Source organism: Grammomys surdaster, unplaced genomic scaffold (assembly GCF_004785775.1).
Source record: "Grammomys surdaster isolate TR1022 unplaced genomic scaffold, NIH_TR_1.0 126036, whole genome shotgun sequence".
Taxonomy (NCBI): domain Eukaryota; kingdom Metazoa; phylum Chordata; class Mammalia; order Rodentia; family Muridae; genus Grammomys; species Grammomys surdaster.
In genome coordinates, this window is record NW_021620849.1 from 2,684,221 (window position 1) to 2,699,198 (window position 14,978).

Genomic DNA, 14,978 nt, shown 5'->3' on the forward strand with positions numbered 1-14,978 from the left:
TTCAAGGACAGAGCCCAAGACACTGGAGCACCCTGTCAGTATTCTGTGAAACTGGGACTAGAGTTCTTACCTGAGGATGGGTGGGGGCTGAAGAGAAGACAAGTTTACTTGGTACAGGGCCTCAAATTCATCCAGGGTACAGCAGGAACCCTCAGCAGCCTGCAGGTGGCAACAGTAGGCCTCCTCAGGAGAATCAGAGAGTCGAGGACAGAAAAATCCAGGGTAATGGCGGCCTTCAGCATCCCGTGTAGTCTGGCACAAATGGGGGTGGTGAGCCAGTGCTGGAGAGAAGCAAGATGTCTATAGAGAAGGGAGGTTACCCACATCCCCTTCACCCTGTTCAAAGTGCAAAATGGGGTACAAGTCCCTAACAGGAGAGGAGAGGAAGCTCCCTCCACCCCTCACCATCAGCTCTCCCAGTACCCCAAATCACCCTTAGAGGATAGGGAAAGTATTATACCTGAGAGGTCTGTTGGCTGGGCAAGGTTCATCCAGATGAAAAGCAGTCCCACACACAGGCCTGTCAGCAGCAGCCCTGGACTCCTCTGGCGGCCCATGAGAAGTCACTTCCACCTCAGTCTTAGTCCTAGGAATCCAGTAAGGGTTCTAAGTCCTGGCTACGCACAGTAAAGAACCAGAAATTAAAATCCCGAGATTCGCAGGGGTGGAAACTCCTCTGTCACAAGCTTGTAGGGAGATGAGAGTGATTGAGTCCTTTCATCTGCTGGGAAATGTGAGGTCTTTGGCTCCAAACTGCCTACGATTTCCTAAGCAGAAGGGAGGAAAGGAATCCCAGGCGAGAAAAAAGTTGAGCCATTGTCAAAGAAAGAAAGAAAGAAATGAAATGAAGTTGTAAAGCCAAATGTGTTTCTATCTACCCATTCTTCAGCTTCTAGTCTGCAGTGGACACCTCAGGAATACCGACTACTTCATTGTAGGCCCCAGGGACCTCTATTCAGCCTGTGGGGCATCCCTCCGTAACTGCCGTGACATGGCAACCAGCAACCCTGTGGGAGTCTCGTCTTTAAGCTTCCCCTGAGCCTTATCTCCCTAGCTGCCAGCCTAGACATGAAAACTGCCTGCCTGGTTGGAATACACTTAGCATCTGGCTATCTCCATTCCTCAGAACCCTTTTGGGTGATTCCAAGGTCTTGCTTATCCCTCATACTTCAGAGCTGCTAACGCTAAGCCGAGATTTCTCCAGAAGATCCAAAGCCGGATGGCCAGTAAAGAGTGAAGGATGATTTCAGTGCCTGCCCAAGCTAGGCAACACTCTGCTCCTGAATCAGCAGGGTCATTACCTCAGGGGCCCACAGCAGAGGTCTGGGGACTGAAGTGGCTCCCTTATGGTTCAATAGAGTAATGCAAACAGTTTCTGTAGAAACAGTTAGTTAAGCAAGATCCAAGTCTCCAGAAGGTCAAATCCTAGCATCTCTAGGGCCAAGATGCTAGGTTCAGATGCCCATGGTAACAGAGATTGACCCTGTGGGGAGAACTATGTTTGGAGAACTCTGAAAACGTTCTGGGCGTTGCCAGGTTGTAAATGGCCTTTTTCTTGTGGAAGAAGCTGTCTCTGCCTCCCAGGCTAGATAAAATGGGCTTTCCCACGGTCCCACGGCCACCTGTGCCTTCCAGCTCTGTACCCAGCACTCCGTGAAACCATCACTCTTGGTTTTGTCCCCCTTTTCTACAAAGTCTGTTAGTTCTCAGAGAGCCAGGATACTGTCCTTGAGTCTGGAGCAGAGAACACTGCACCAGCCTCTGTGATTATTGAAAACTGTGTTTTATATCCAGGATCTCGGTCTTTAAAGAACCTCCATTGAGACAGGGTTGATGGCTTAGTGGGTAGAGTGCTTGCTGCACAAGAATAAGGACTTGCATTCAGATTAATGCAACAGCTAGGTAAAAAGCTGCTGGTGGCAACCTACGCCTGTTGTGCTGGGGAGGCAGGGAGACAGGAGACTCTCTGAAACTCGTTGGGTAGCTAGTCTTGCTAAATACCTGGGCTACAAGTTCAAGGAGAGTCTTTGTCTCCAAAACTAAGGTGGAGACTTATAGCCGCTAGATTCCACGCGCACGCGCACGCGCACACACGTTGGGGGAAGGGGAAAAATAGATGAATTACAACTTGTTAGAAACAGTTCGGTTCTCCGAGCCTCCGAAGCGCCAGGCGGCGCTGTAGGTGGCCCATTCGGACTCCGTAGTTACAGTCCCCCCCCGCGCCACCCGCGCGATGGGCTCGGAGGCAGCTCAGCTGCTGGAGGCTGCTGACTTCGCCGCTCAGAAACACCGACAGCAGCGACGGAAAGATCCTGAAGGGACTCCCTACATCAATCACCCCATCGGTGGGCGCGCCGGTTGGGAAGCTGTCTTCGCGGAGCGTGGCGGGTGGGGGCTGACTGGGACGGGGACACAAAGCGAGTATAAATTATTGAGCGCCTTCTTCGAGTCCCAAGCTTTGTGTCAACCACTTTTCAGGCGTTATGCCGTTAAGCCTCACTTGGGGTAATAGGCAGGGTTGTTCCCTTAGTACAGTCGATATCCAAAGAGGATAAGGGACTTTCCAAGGTCATCCAGCTGGCGAGGTGCGACATCTGGCTCCCTCTAGTCTGACTTCTGCTTTGCCTCTGCCAGGTGTAGCCCGGATCCTAACCCATGAGGCTGGAATCACAGATATTGCGGTGTTACAGGTAACTTTACTGTTCCCTGCCAGGAGGCTGGTGTGGGAGACTGGAATACTGTAGAGCAATGGGTGCTATTTGGCTAGTAGGCTAGTGTGTCACTGCGCTGAATGGTAGCCTATCCCCAGGCCGCCCTGCTCCATGACACAGTAGAAGACACAGATACTACCCTGGATGAGGTAGAGCTGCACTTTGGAGCACAGGTTCGACGCTTGGTGGAGGAGGTAACAGACGACAAGACTCTGCCCAAACAGGAAAGAAAGCGGCAGCAGGTGGAGCAGGCACCCCACAGCAGCCCAGGGGCCAAACTGGTGAAGCTGGCAGACAAGCTACACAATCTGAGGGATCTTAATCGCTGCACTCCTAGAGGTATGCTCCCCTACTGACTCTGAAGAAAGGGTGAGGGATGTCCAGCTTCTGAAAATACAGGTTGGTCAGAAATAAGCGGGGGTGGAGTAGGGTGGGGTGGTCTTAATACCTCTGACTAAACCTCCTAGAGCGGTCTTCTTCCATAAGGTGGCAACAGAGTTGCTTCGTGTTGGAGAAGTTGTCAGATCATTCCATCGCAACCCATCTTAGGGCCTTGTACCAAAGCCTGCCAGGAAACAGGCAAAAGACAATGCTGGCCTTGACATCACATGAGCAGGTTTCTGTCCACTCTTGTGCAGGATGGACAGAACACCGAGTCCAGGAGTACTTCGAGTGGTCAGCACAGGTGGTAAAGGGGCTTCAAGGAACGAACCAGCAACTGGAAGAGGCACTAAAGCAGCTGTTCGAGGAGCGAGGGCTGACTCTCTGAGCCGTCCTCCGTGCAGTCCTGTGCCATGGCTCCAGCAAGGCCCAGGAAAGACGGGATTCTTACCGCAGCATTTCCAAGTGCCCTCATAACTCACATTCCTTCGTTCAACCCAGACATCACAGGCTAAAAAACGTCTGCGTTTTTTCACTCAACGGAGGCCCGAATATGGAAGCCAGATATGCCCATCCATCCATGTACTAACAGCCTTTCCTTAAGTCTTGGGTCTGTTTGCTGTTTTGCATGGTGGAACCTCTGGCCCCTAAGGGACCTCAGATTGGATAGGCATTGGTTTTTAAGTCGTGGAAAATAAAGTAACATGAAAAGGCCTGGAAGACTCCAGTGCCCCAACACCAGCTGAAGCGGTTGCTCAATGATTGCCGCCTTCCTGGGTTGCTAAGTCACAAGAGCTTCCGGATATCCGGAAGAGGCCCTGAAGTTGCCCCGCCCATTTAGAGGTGGGTGGAGTCTGTAGGAAGCAAAAAAAAAAAAGTCGGAGGTTTAAATTCTTATGCACATGCGTGTGGAAGTCCTACAGTGTGGGTGTGGCAATCAGAGAACTTGAGAGTTGGATTTCGCTCTCATGTGGGTATGGAATATCAAACTCAAGTTTGTCAGGCTTGTCGAGCTGGTGCCTTTACCCACTCAGCTATCTCGCCTTCGTTGCACCTTTCTTTTTTTTTTTTTTTTTTTTGGTTTTTCAAGACAAGGTTTCTCTGAGTAGCCCTGGCTGTCCTGGAACTCACTCTGTAGACCAGGCTGGCCTCGAACTCAGAAATCCGCCTGCCTCTGCCTCCCAAGTGCTGGGATTAAAGGCGTGCGCCACCACCGCCCGGCCCCCCCCGAAAGATTCTTAAATCTCATCGGCCATACAAAAATCTATAGTTTTTCACTGAAGCTAACGTTAAGCTGCACTTGAATTTCCCGTTCCTAGAAAAGCACCTGCCTGAAGACATGCACACTCCACACACATGACGGGGCGGGGGGCAGTCCTTCTTCACCCTCTCTGGCTCATTATCCTTTACGCCTGTCGGCCTCCCAAGGCTGGTCCTTCCTGCTTCATTTTTGCCCTTGGTATGGTGTACAGCAATCTTTTCACACTTTTTTGAGTCTAGCTGCTTTCTGCTCGCATGGTTGTTTTTGGCTGTGCCGACATCCTCACCTCGCCTCCCACCCCACAGTGTCTCTGACAAGCCTGGGTGTTCAGTTTTGGTCAGAGCCAACAGGCAGGAGACAGGGGTCTTTAGGAGTTTTAGGGGTTTCTGTTTTCCTTCTTAGCCCCTTTGGGAGGGACATAGTTCATCTCCAGGCCACAGGGAGCCTTATTACTTTGGACCATATCTTCAAACTTTAATTTTTCCTTTATAGACTGGTCCTCCATCTTTTGAAACATTTTTCTGAGAACTGGAGTCAGGGTGTTTCTTCTCACGCTGATCTACAGCACAAGCCTGCACGAAGAAGGTGCGTAAGAAGTTTGCCCCGTGGCTTGTTGGGTCTTCTGGACCCAGGTGGACAGAACCACCTCTGCCTGAAGCAAACTTTTCCCTGAGTTAGGCAGAGATTATTCCTTCCCTAGGGTGAACTAAATGGTTTCCCTCTTTCCTTGTTTTATAATGGCCACCATCCCCCCCCCACTAGAGAGAACCCTGTAGACCTAATCACCTCTCATAGGTTCCCCCTCTTACATTATGTCACTGAACTACAGAGGGACATAAACTATAGCATTCAATGCTTACATAGAAACTCAGGGGTTGCCGGGCAGTGGTGGCACACGCCTTTAATCCCAGCACTTGGGAGGCAGAGGCAGGCGGATTTCTGAGTTCGAGGCCAGCCTGGTCTACAGAGTGAGTTGGACAGCCAGGGCTACTCAGAGAAACCCTGTCTCGAAAAAAAAAAAAGAAAGAAAGAAAGAAAAGAAAAGAAACTCAGGGGTTTCATCCTCTAAGGGACTCTGTCACTGGCCACCATCTCTATTCTTCAACTGTATCGGAATGTACACGTTAAAAAGCCCTTCTTGGGCAGACTATTCTAATTCATCAGGGTGGTACAAACTCAGGAGCAGAAATAGACCCAGATGCTCCTGGCAACTCTCAGAATTTGCATTTTACTTCCCATTGGGCCTAAACAAAACTAGTTTGTTGGAAGATCCAGACTCTCCTCTGTCATCTCTATGTGAGACTTGAAACTTTACATCTTTGTTAAGAACAAAACATTTCAGAGACCTCTAGTTGAACTGTAAGCCTCACCCCTCCACTACATAGTTTGTTTTTTCCCCTTTGTGTTTATGACAGCTAGTGGCTTTTTGTTTGAGATGGAGTCCCGATGTTGCTTGAGCTGGCTCGGAACTCCTGGGCTCAATAGACCCAATAGACCCCCCTCCTCTGTTTCCAGAGCAGCTGGACTGTAAGTGCCTGGCTTCACAAGGACCTTCTTACTAACCACCATGACAGCGAGCTAGGCAGTTGCAGTTCAGGTTAGAAATGGTGCGCTGTCCAGGAATTCCTGCTTCTCTTCACGCCCTGGGGAAGGCAGATGCCGACCCTATCTGGGCCCGATCCCCCTGCAAGATGAAGGGCCTCACCTTCGCCTTTCTCTCTGTGCCTCTAGGTAGCCACGCAGTCCTTTCCTCCTTATGGAACTGGATGGTCTCAGTGAGGGAGTCCTTCCCTTTCAGGTGAATGAGGTTGTTTTGTTGTATCCTGGTTCCACTATAGACCGTAAGCCTCATGCTGGGAAGGCATCAATCCCTGAGCTCTGCGGATGACTGCTGCTGTTTACCTTAAACTATTACGCACTCACTGTGTCTTTACTAAGAACAACAGGATCCAGGCATGGTGGCATGCACTTGTGAGCCCAGCACTTCCAGGCTAAGGCAGGAAGATGTCTACAAATTGAAGGCCAGTTTGTGCTACCTGCCTCAGAGGGGGAAAAAGGAAGTTTTTTTGGCCCTTACTCTCCCAGAGGTTAGTTCAAAAGCTTTACCAGGAGTTGGCTTTTGTCCTTCTGTGCTCTATGGCAAGCTTTTACTTCTTGATTCAGGTACATGGACCCTCCCCCCACACACACACACATATCACCTTAGCACCCAGACTGAAGAAACAAGCCTATACAGGACAGAAACCTGCACTTTCCAGAAGCAACTCCGCTGAAACAAAATCTCTTAAGTACTGCTCTAAGCACTGTTTAAATATGTAAACAGCAGCAGAGCATGGTGTACATACCTGTGAGATGTATGGTATGCATGTGGGCAGCAGAGGCAGGAGGATTACATGTTCATGGCCAGCCTGGCTGTCTGTGGAAGGTCTGTGTTAGTCAGGGATACGTTGCAAGATGCCCCCAACAAATGTGCATGCTTGTGATTAATATTTGTCCCGTCAGACAAATAGCTTCACTGTACATCTCTGACCTCCAAAGAATATACTTTATTCTGCGAAGCTCCTAGGGGTTCACAGCGTCGTCTGTCATTTGATTACAAAGCATAAACTAGTAAATAACACATATGCTTGCTACCGTGTTTGGGCTCACACTGTGGAGCTTGTCCACAGCCCCACTCTATGCTAAGTGTTCCCCACTCTTCATCTTATTACTGTCGCCAAGACATGAGTAGGAAGCCATGTGGCCTGAGCCCAGCAGCAAAAACTCTGGAGAACCTGCAAGAACTTAGCCCTGTCAGAATTCCAAATTCCAAAATGTCAGCATTCAATCTTTGGATGCTGCCCGACAGACCCGAGTGACGTTCTCTGAGAAGTCAAAACACGCTTTTCTCCTGCAGTGACTGTACTCACTGCAGATGCTTTCCCACCCACACAGCTGTATTGATTAACCTGTTCCCTATAGCATGCTTTCAAGCTTTGTGTGTGAGAGTGTGTGTGTGTGTGTGTTGGCAAAACTTATTTTTCTATCTTTCCCCCCATTATGTATTAGGTTTCATGTTATGTCTAGAAAAGGCCTTCCTTATAAAAATATTTTCTTTCCAGGTGTGATGGCACATGCCTTTAGTCCCAGCATTCAGGAAGCAGAGACAGGTGGGGATCTCTTGATTTCCAGGCCTGCTTGGTTTACACAGTGAGCTCCAGCATAGCCAGAGGTACATAGTGAGACTCAAATAATTAATAATTATAATGATAACAATAATAATAATAACAATAATAATTTTGATGGTTTCCTTTGCTTTTTCCCTCTAGCCCTAGGTTTTTTGGTTTTGTTTTGGAAACTGATATAGAAGTCTCTCAGGTAGCTAGTTGTCTCAAAGCACTATTAAATAATCCATCTCCCCTCCCCTGCACTTGAAATCATATAGTAAATTTCTCTGTGCCTAGGTCTGTCTGACCTGATAGATCATGGTGGCTAAATTCACACTGGCAGAGAGTCCAAGTCCTTTGAGAACTCTGTTGACTGCCTGTTGCCCGCCTTAGCGTCACCAGCCATACGTCACCGCGGCCATTCAGAACTACTTCACATCCTCAGCTTGTCATCTTCCAGATGAATGCCAGAACCTGCAGAATTCCAAAAAGTATCCAATCTCGTGGGAGTTGCATTGGTTTTTATGGGTTGATTTGGGGAGAACCAGTCTTTACAGCGCAACTCACGGAATGCCTTGCTAGGTCTTCGGCTGACACAGGTTTCTTAGGTAGCTTATAGTTTTAAAACAATGGCAATTATAATTCCTGTCTCCATCTGGAATATGGGTGAGTGACACCAGGACATGCTTTCTGACTCTCGGGAATGCCTACACTGTCTGATTCTTCGGTGCCTTTGGTCACTGGTGACAGAGACTTTTATCTGGATTACAGTGCTTCTTTCTAGTCTTGGCTTACTAAGTTTTCATAAAGATGGAACTTGGCTTTTTTTAGACAGATTTATAGACAGATTCTCTATTGACTGAAGGAAAATGAAGGCTCATTGAAGCATGTGGCCTCCTAGTTTTGTCTCCGTCTTCCTCATCCACACACTGGGCAGGTAATACTTCTAGGTGGAACACGAGTGAACCTCCCCAATCTGCCAGGGGACGCAGCACAGGATGCCTTCCCAAGATGCCCAAGCACAGGGGTCTCGGAGGCTCTGCCTTCCCTTCTAGAGAAAGGAACCCTGCCAGGGTCCCCATGATGGGAACTTGTAGGGAGTGTGTGAGACAAGGAAGCAGGTAAGGTGGGGACACTCCCTACCCCTGCCACAAACCAACACCACATGACCAGCTGAGAACTGGTGCTAGTACCTGAGGTGTTCTGTGGCCTCTGGATGAGAGAGACTCAAGCAAGCCCTTCCTGCCACCCAGCAGCCCCCAGCCAGGGCAAACAGGCCTGGGGGGCACTTAGAGCAGAGCCAGAACAGAAAGCAGCAAAGCCTTTAGGCTCTTAGGAGAAACAGGGACTCCTTCCATGCCTTTACTCCACTAATAATGGGTGCCTATCCATCTTCTCCCAGAATCACCCTGCTCCTGTACCCTCATACCAGCCCTGTGGGGTTCATATGACCCCGTAGAACAAGCTCATAGCTGCAGTCACCTGGCGCGAGGTTGTTCCCCTCAGCCTCCTTGACCTCTTCTGTTTGTCCCCACTCTTTCTAAATCCCATTTTGGGAAAAGGATGGGAGCCCAGGCTGTACCAGCTGGGCACCTACTCACAACCCAAGGAAAGAGCCTCCTCTCCCTTGTCTCAGTGCATCTGCCATCTGCTGATGTAAGGGCTGTCCCAAACACAGAAGCAGCAAGGGCAGAGCACAGTCTGTCAGTTCTGAGGCAGCACGGATGTGATACTTAGTGTGGCTTGTCCATCTCAATCTTGGTGTTAGGAGGCAGTCTCTGTGGATGAACTTTTGTCTTCAGGCCACAAGAAGCCCTAATCTAACCCAAGCGCAGGCGGAAGGTGCCGATCTCCATGGGCTCCAGAGAGATGTCAGTGCTGTTGGAGGGTGAGGCCAGAGGGTATAGCAAAGTCAAAGAAGTTGGCTGCAGGAATGTCACATCTAAGCCATGGAAGAGGCTCCCCAGGGACAGCTGTGAAGAGAGAGGGGGCAGGGTGAGCTGCGCACTGCTAACACGGGGATAAGTTCTTCCTTACACCAACTACTACCTTTTTGGGTTTTTTTGAGACAGAGTCTCACACTGTAGTCCAGGCTGGCCTCAAACTCAGAGCAATCCTGCCTCAGTGCTGGGATTGCGTTGTGAGCTGCCACACCCGGCTTTCTGTCAGATTCTTAGAGCTAAGACGGTGTAACACAACTCCAGCTCTTGGGAGGTAGAGGCAGGTGGTTCAGGAGTTCAACTCAGCTTTGGCTACATAGTAAGATTACATCCAGCCTAGGTTATGTGTGACCTTGTCTCAAAATAAAGACTAAAAATAAGGTAAATAAATAATATTAAAAGTAAGAGGAGAACCACAACCCCTCAAGAGCAGCAGGCCTCAGTCAGGGCTCTGCTGCAATCTACTCAAGTCCGAAGCTTGTCCAGGCTCCTCACTGTAGGACCTCTCACACCACGCTGTGTGAGCCAAGCACAAAGACTATCTGGGCTCACTTCTGAGTCACCAGGGCAAGCAACGTGCCAACTTACACCATGAGCAATGCTTTGAAAAGGTGCAGTGGTTTTTCATTCTCAAGTTTCCCACTTCACTCAGAAAAGGTCTGTCCTCAGGAAACCTGAGTTTTCTAGCTCCAAGCTTGTCTGAACCTGCTCCTGCCCACTTCATTACCAAAAGCACAGTCAAAGGCCTCCCTTCAGTCTCTGGAGAACCCTGAGGCTGCTCCTCCTCTCTTCCTACTGCCAACCTGAGTCCAGCCTTCCTCTAGGTCCTCTAGGCTCTCAGCCCAGAGCTTGGCTGTGCTGACCAGGCCATGCCTCCCACACCTGGACCCCACTCACCTTGCCTTGGCTTGTGGTACAGTTGAAGCCCAGATTCTTAGCTTCAAGGCCACAGTCAAACCCCTTGCGGTGTAAGATGAGAGCAGTATCAGCTGCGGGCAAGGTGTCCTGGAAGACAGTCAGGGGCAAGGGCAGTGGAGGGTCAGCAGCATGTCTGCCAAGAAGGCAAGGCTGGGAGGAGGGCCGGAGCCTGGTGGTGAGGGTTAGCGCTGACTGGGGCACTCACCTCGGCTGAGAGTGTGCGCAGATTGAGCAGATGGAAGTCACAGGGCAGTGGAGAAGCCAGCGGGTGGAAAGAGTGCAGCGTGGGGCTGGCACCCTGCCTCTTTGCCACGGGTAAGACAAGAGGCGGTGTGTTGAGGTACATGGAAGTCAGGTGGCTGAGGAGGGACGGGTAGCTTGTAGAGCGCTCCTGCTCCTGATGGACCTGCAAGATGGACCCAAAACGTAAGTGAGGGAACAGAGCCCCTCTAGGTGAAGGGGAGGCAGGCCAGCTCCTTTCAGAACAGCTTTCCTAGTTCACTTGGACTCTAGCTGTCTGGTCCTAGGCCCTGTACCTCCAACCCCTCACAGATGGCTACTGCTCATGGCAGTCAGCTCAGAGACAGTCATGTTACTAGGCCCACTTCTGTTTTCTTTAACACTCTCATCGGGTGCCGTCACCCCACAGAGAGGAGCAGACACGGACGACAGACATTCAGACACGCTTCACTATGGACAGGCTTCTAACAGAGGAAGTCCAGTGGTAAGATCCCACATCCACTGCATCGATTGGCCAGACGCTCAGGTCTGAGAGCTCCAGCTGGTAGGACACCCAGGTAGCTCCCAGGATGTCATACTCACAGCATTGCATGGAGTTCTCTCCACAGCCACGGCATTTCTGTATGCTCATCTCTGTTCCCAGCACTACCATCTGAGTGCTCTATAGAGTCCCCTTTGGCCCCTCACGCTCAGGCAGGGACTACTCCCCTTCCATTTTGCTTCTACAATGTCTTCAACACAGAATTCCTCTCCAGTTTCTTTTTCCTGCCCTTGGCTTACTTCAAGTCTCTAAGGTTTCCTGTTTCAACATCTGAAACTGTTGTCCCTACCCTGTGTCCCTACTCAGCCACTCTGTTCCTTGTGGTCCTGACAGCTGAGGACAAATTCCTACAGTATCCCTCCCTCCTCAAGTCTTTTCCATCTCCAGGCTCTGGCCAGACACTCAGATCTTTGTGGTCTGCTCTGTCCCACACCCCCATGTTCAAGCCCAGTGTGGCTCATGGAGTTTTCTGAAATAACAGAAGCACTACCTGCCATGCCTTCTGTGATAGCTCCTGACAGTCTGGAAACACTGGGGGCTTAAAGGTAGTATTTAAAAACAATTTATTATGATCATTTTGTGTGTACGGGGTTTGTCCGTGCGCTTCTGTCTGTATAGTCTGTGCACTTTGGAGACCAAAAGAAGACATGGGATCCCACGAACCGGAGTTACAGATGGCCCTGCGCTGCCCTGTGGGTGTTGGGTCAAACTTGGATCCTCTAGAGGAGCAGGCAATACTTGTAACTCTGAGGAACTCTCCAGCCCCTGGTAATTTTTTTTTTAAATTTTTTTGAGACAGGGTTCTTACAATGTAGTATTAGCTGCCCTGGAACTCTCCATGCTGACTAGGGGTCAACCTCACAGAGATCCACCGCCTCTACCTTGACACTGAGATATGTGCCACCACACCTGGCCCAAGGAACATAGTCAGTGTGATCGAAAACCTGACCCTACTTCATCTTAATTCATTTGAGTAACCATAGATAAAAATAAAAAAATAAAAAAATAACCAACATGGTGGCATAGACCTCTAATTCTAACCCTTGGGAAATAGAGGCAGGAGAATGAAGTCTAGACTGGACTATATGATACCTTATTTCGAAAAAGAAAGAAAGGAGGAAGGAAGGAAGAAAGAGAGAGAGAGAGAAAGAGAGACAGAGAAAGAGACAGAGAGAGGAAGGAAGGAAGGAAGGAAGGAAGGAAGGAAGGAAGGAAGGAAGGAAGGAAGGAAGGGAGGGAGGGAGGGAGGGAGGGAAGAAGGAAGGAAGGAAACAGCCCGCCATAGGTAGCTAGGTAAGGTGGCATATGCCTGGGTCTTAGCTACTTAGGAGGCTGAAACTGGGAGCTCACTCAAACTCAGGAGTTCAAGGCCAGCCTAGGCAACAGTGAGACCAAAGTCAAGGTTAACTAAGGATATCGCCACATCAAAGGGCAGCTCCCCTGCTCACTAGCAGAGCCCAGCACACAGGCCTGCAGCCTTAGTTCCCACAGCACAGCAGCGGCTCAGCGGCTATGTGAGGAGTGTCTAAGCCACACCTGCGGGGTTCTAGGCAGCAGACTCCAACTACAAGGCCAGGCTGCTCACCCTAGGCCACCAAGGCCCTCTCTGACCCTTACCTTTGAGATCCTGATTGTGTTGCTGGTAAAGATCAAGCCCCTAAACTTGGCTGCCAGTTTGGAGAAAAAGCCAGGCTGGTGAGGCAAAGAAAACTGAGATGAGCAGCGCTGTGTCAGGGTTGGGAAACGCTCAGGCTTGCAGTGGGAAGGTGAGGGCAGGAAAGAGAAAGGCAGGAGATGAACATGGCGAAGGAAGGGCGACAGGGCGCGGCTAGGGGACGGACTGCCAAGCTGCATGAAATGAGTTAGCAAAATGCCAGATAGCCTCCTGCCTCAGTGGCGGAAATAAGCTGTACTGTCTGCCCTTTGCCCTCCTCCAGCTACATCTGGGAACCCCAGGGGTTACCCACAGGGCAACGGGCCCAGATTTTACCTCATGGCTCATCGTGGTTCGACGCTCTAACAGGAGCCGGAACCGGTTGCAGGTGATCTTGTTGTCTTTGAGCCCTTGGCCGAGTCCCCGGTTGTCATCCTGCATCAGCCTTCGATCCAAGATTACTTCAAGCTGGCCTGTAGGAGATAACAGTGAGCTCCAGCCTGCCAAATCCATGTCTAAGCAGACTCTACCTCAGGTGACTGGAGGAAGCCAGCGACACAGACAAGCTGAGTCACTCAGAAGAGAGTGATGGATATGAGAGAGCAGGGTGTGTGCGTCTCACCTTAGTTTTCTAGGTGAAGAAACAGGAGGCCTAGAAAGGGGAGCACTGGCCATGGCAGTTCACCTCAGTGACACAGGTAGGACCTGGGCCCCAGGCCCAGGAGGAAACCTCTTAGGGATTGGCCACAGAGAACACAGTAACCAGCAGCCGGAAAAAGAGAAAGGCCTCTTTGTAATACTGCTGCAGAGTCCCTCATCTGAGACAGGCTTCCTCAGGCTGGACAGACTCATGACTTGACACAAGCCCTCTTGCCTTTACACTACCCCACATCAGCAGTCCAGACTGGAGTGGATGGCCTTGACTGTCAGAAGAGGGCTGTGGTGAGGACAGGCAGAAGGCCTGAGATGGAGGCTCAGCACGGCCTCCAATCTGGCTCAGGTAAGAGGCAAAAGAGGACCATCTCTGTAAACTGTTTGGAATTTGCTTGGCACGGGGGTCTTACTGAGAAGCTGACAGCTGTGGAGGAAGGCTCTCGCACAGCAAGTGATCCTTTTCACCTCCACAGTCCTGACTCTGATTTCTGTATTTTCTTTGGCTTTGTACTCTGAGCAAACACAGAAGGCTATCTCCAACCCGAAAATAAGTTCCCTGCATAGAAGAGAATCATTCCTTAATACACCGTGTCCCAGAGAGGCCGACAGCTGACAGAGCAAGGACAATGGGCTGCATTCAGGAGTTTTGAGGCAGACAAATCCCAGATAATCCTGGCAGAGGGTCAGAGAGCCATACTCTTCCCATAGAGGAAGCAGGCACTCGCCACCGCTGTGGGATAGCTTCAATCCTGCACTCAGCTCAGCTGTCACAAGCTCTATACCCACAGACAAAAGACCTGAGACAGGCCACAGACAGGGCCGGAGAGTCATAAGTCACTGCTCATCTTGTTCCAAGGCTGCACGAATTACTGGGATGGGAGAGCTCCCAACTTGTCTCCTCCCTCTGTCCACACTGAGGGGGGAAGCGCATCTTATCCATGCCACAAGAATCCCAGCCACAGAGCTAAGTCTTTAAGTCCTCCTTGTTTTAACGTTTTGTCTTGAGACAGTCTTACTAATGTTGCCCAGACTGACCTTGAGTTTAGGACTGTCCTTCCTCAGCTTCTCTGTGCTACTGGGCTTAGAAAGCTTTGATTTGTAAGAATGTTGTTATGCTTTCTTTTACTGACCATTAGGAGGAAATTACCTATTTTTCCTTTCCTAAATATTACACTGTAACCACTTAAGACTTCCCTCCTCTAGGGCTGTGGGGCCAGTGGTGGCGTTCACCTTTAATCCCAGCACTCAGGAGGCAGAGTCAGACAGATCTTTGAGTTCGAGGACAGCCTGATCTACAGAGTGAGTTCCAGGACAGCCCGGGCTATACAGAGAAACCCTGTCTCGAAAAACCAAAAAACAAAAAAACAAAACAAAACAAAAAGAAAAAAAAAAGAAAAAACAAGGGGGATTTCTGAGTTTGAGGCCAGCCTGGTCTACAGAGTGAATTCCAGGACAGCCTGGGCTATAAAGAGAAACCCTGTCTCGAAAAACCAAAAAAAAAAAAAAAAAAAAAAAAAACCAAAAAAAAAAAA

The 14,978-nt window shown here is 50.0% G+C and overlaps 2 protein-coding genes across 5 annotated transcripts in view; one reads left to right on the forward strand and one right to left on the reverse strand.

Moving 5' to 3' along the window:
- Positions 1–2,223: 2,223 nt before the first annotated feature.
- On the forward strand, positions 2,224–3,833 carry Hddc3 (HD domain containing 3). Its single transcript, XM_028754869.1, has 4 exons — positions 2,224–2,345; positions 2,635–2,690; positions 2,810–3,050; positions 3,350–3,833. Exons 1-4 carry the CDS (start codon positions 2,234–2,236, stop codon positions 3,478–3,480), a joined length of 540 nt encoding a protein of 179 aa, XP_028610702.1. The 5' UTR covers positions 2,224–2,233; the 3' UTR covers positions 3,481–3,833.
- A 3,044-nt stretch (positions 3,834–6,877) lies between these two features.
- The window catches only part of Man2a2 (mannosidase alpha class 2A member 2), a 20,674-nt gene continuing 12,573 nt past the window's right edge, over positions 6,878–14,978 (reverse strand). For 3 of the 4 annotated variants that reach the window (XM_028754791.1, XM_028754789.1, XM_028754792.1), the window contains 4 exons: positions 13,129–13,265; positions 10,563–10,763; positions 10,337–10,444; positions 9,320–9,472 (listed from right to left, as the gene is read on the reverse strand). In XM_028754791.1, coding sequence (XP_028610624.1) covers positions 9,320–9,472; positions 10,337–10,444; positions 10,563–10,763; positions 13,129–13,265 — 599 coding nt within the window. Of the gene's footprint in view, positions 9,473–10,336; positions 10,445–10,562; positions 10,764–13,128; positions 13,266–14,978 lie in introns of all 4 variants that reach the window. The other variant, XM_028754788.1, reaches the window with a different exon arrangement.

Coding starts and splice junctions, on each gene's coding strand:
- Hddc3 (XM_028754869.1), top strand. CDS start 2,234: ATGGGCTCGGAGGCAGCTCAGCTGCTGGAGGCTGCTGACTTCGCCGCT. Junction 2,346..2,634: donor CTACATCAATCACCCCATCG/GTGGGCGCGCCG, acceptor TGCCTCTGCCAG/GTGTAGCCCGGATCCTAACC. Junction 2,691..2,809: donor CAGATATTGCGGTGTTACAG/GTAACTTTACTG, acceptor GCCTATCCCCAG/GCCGCCCTGCTCCATGACAC.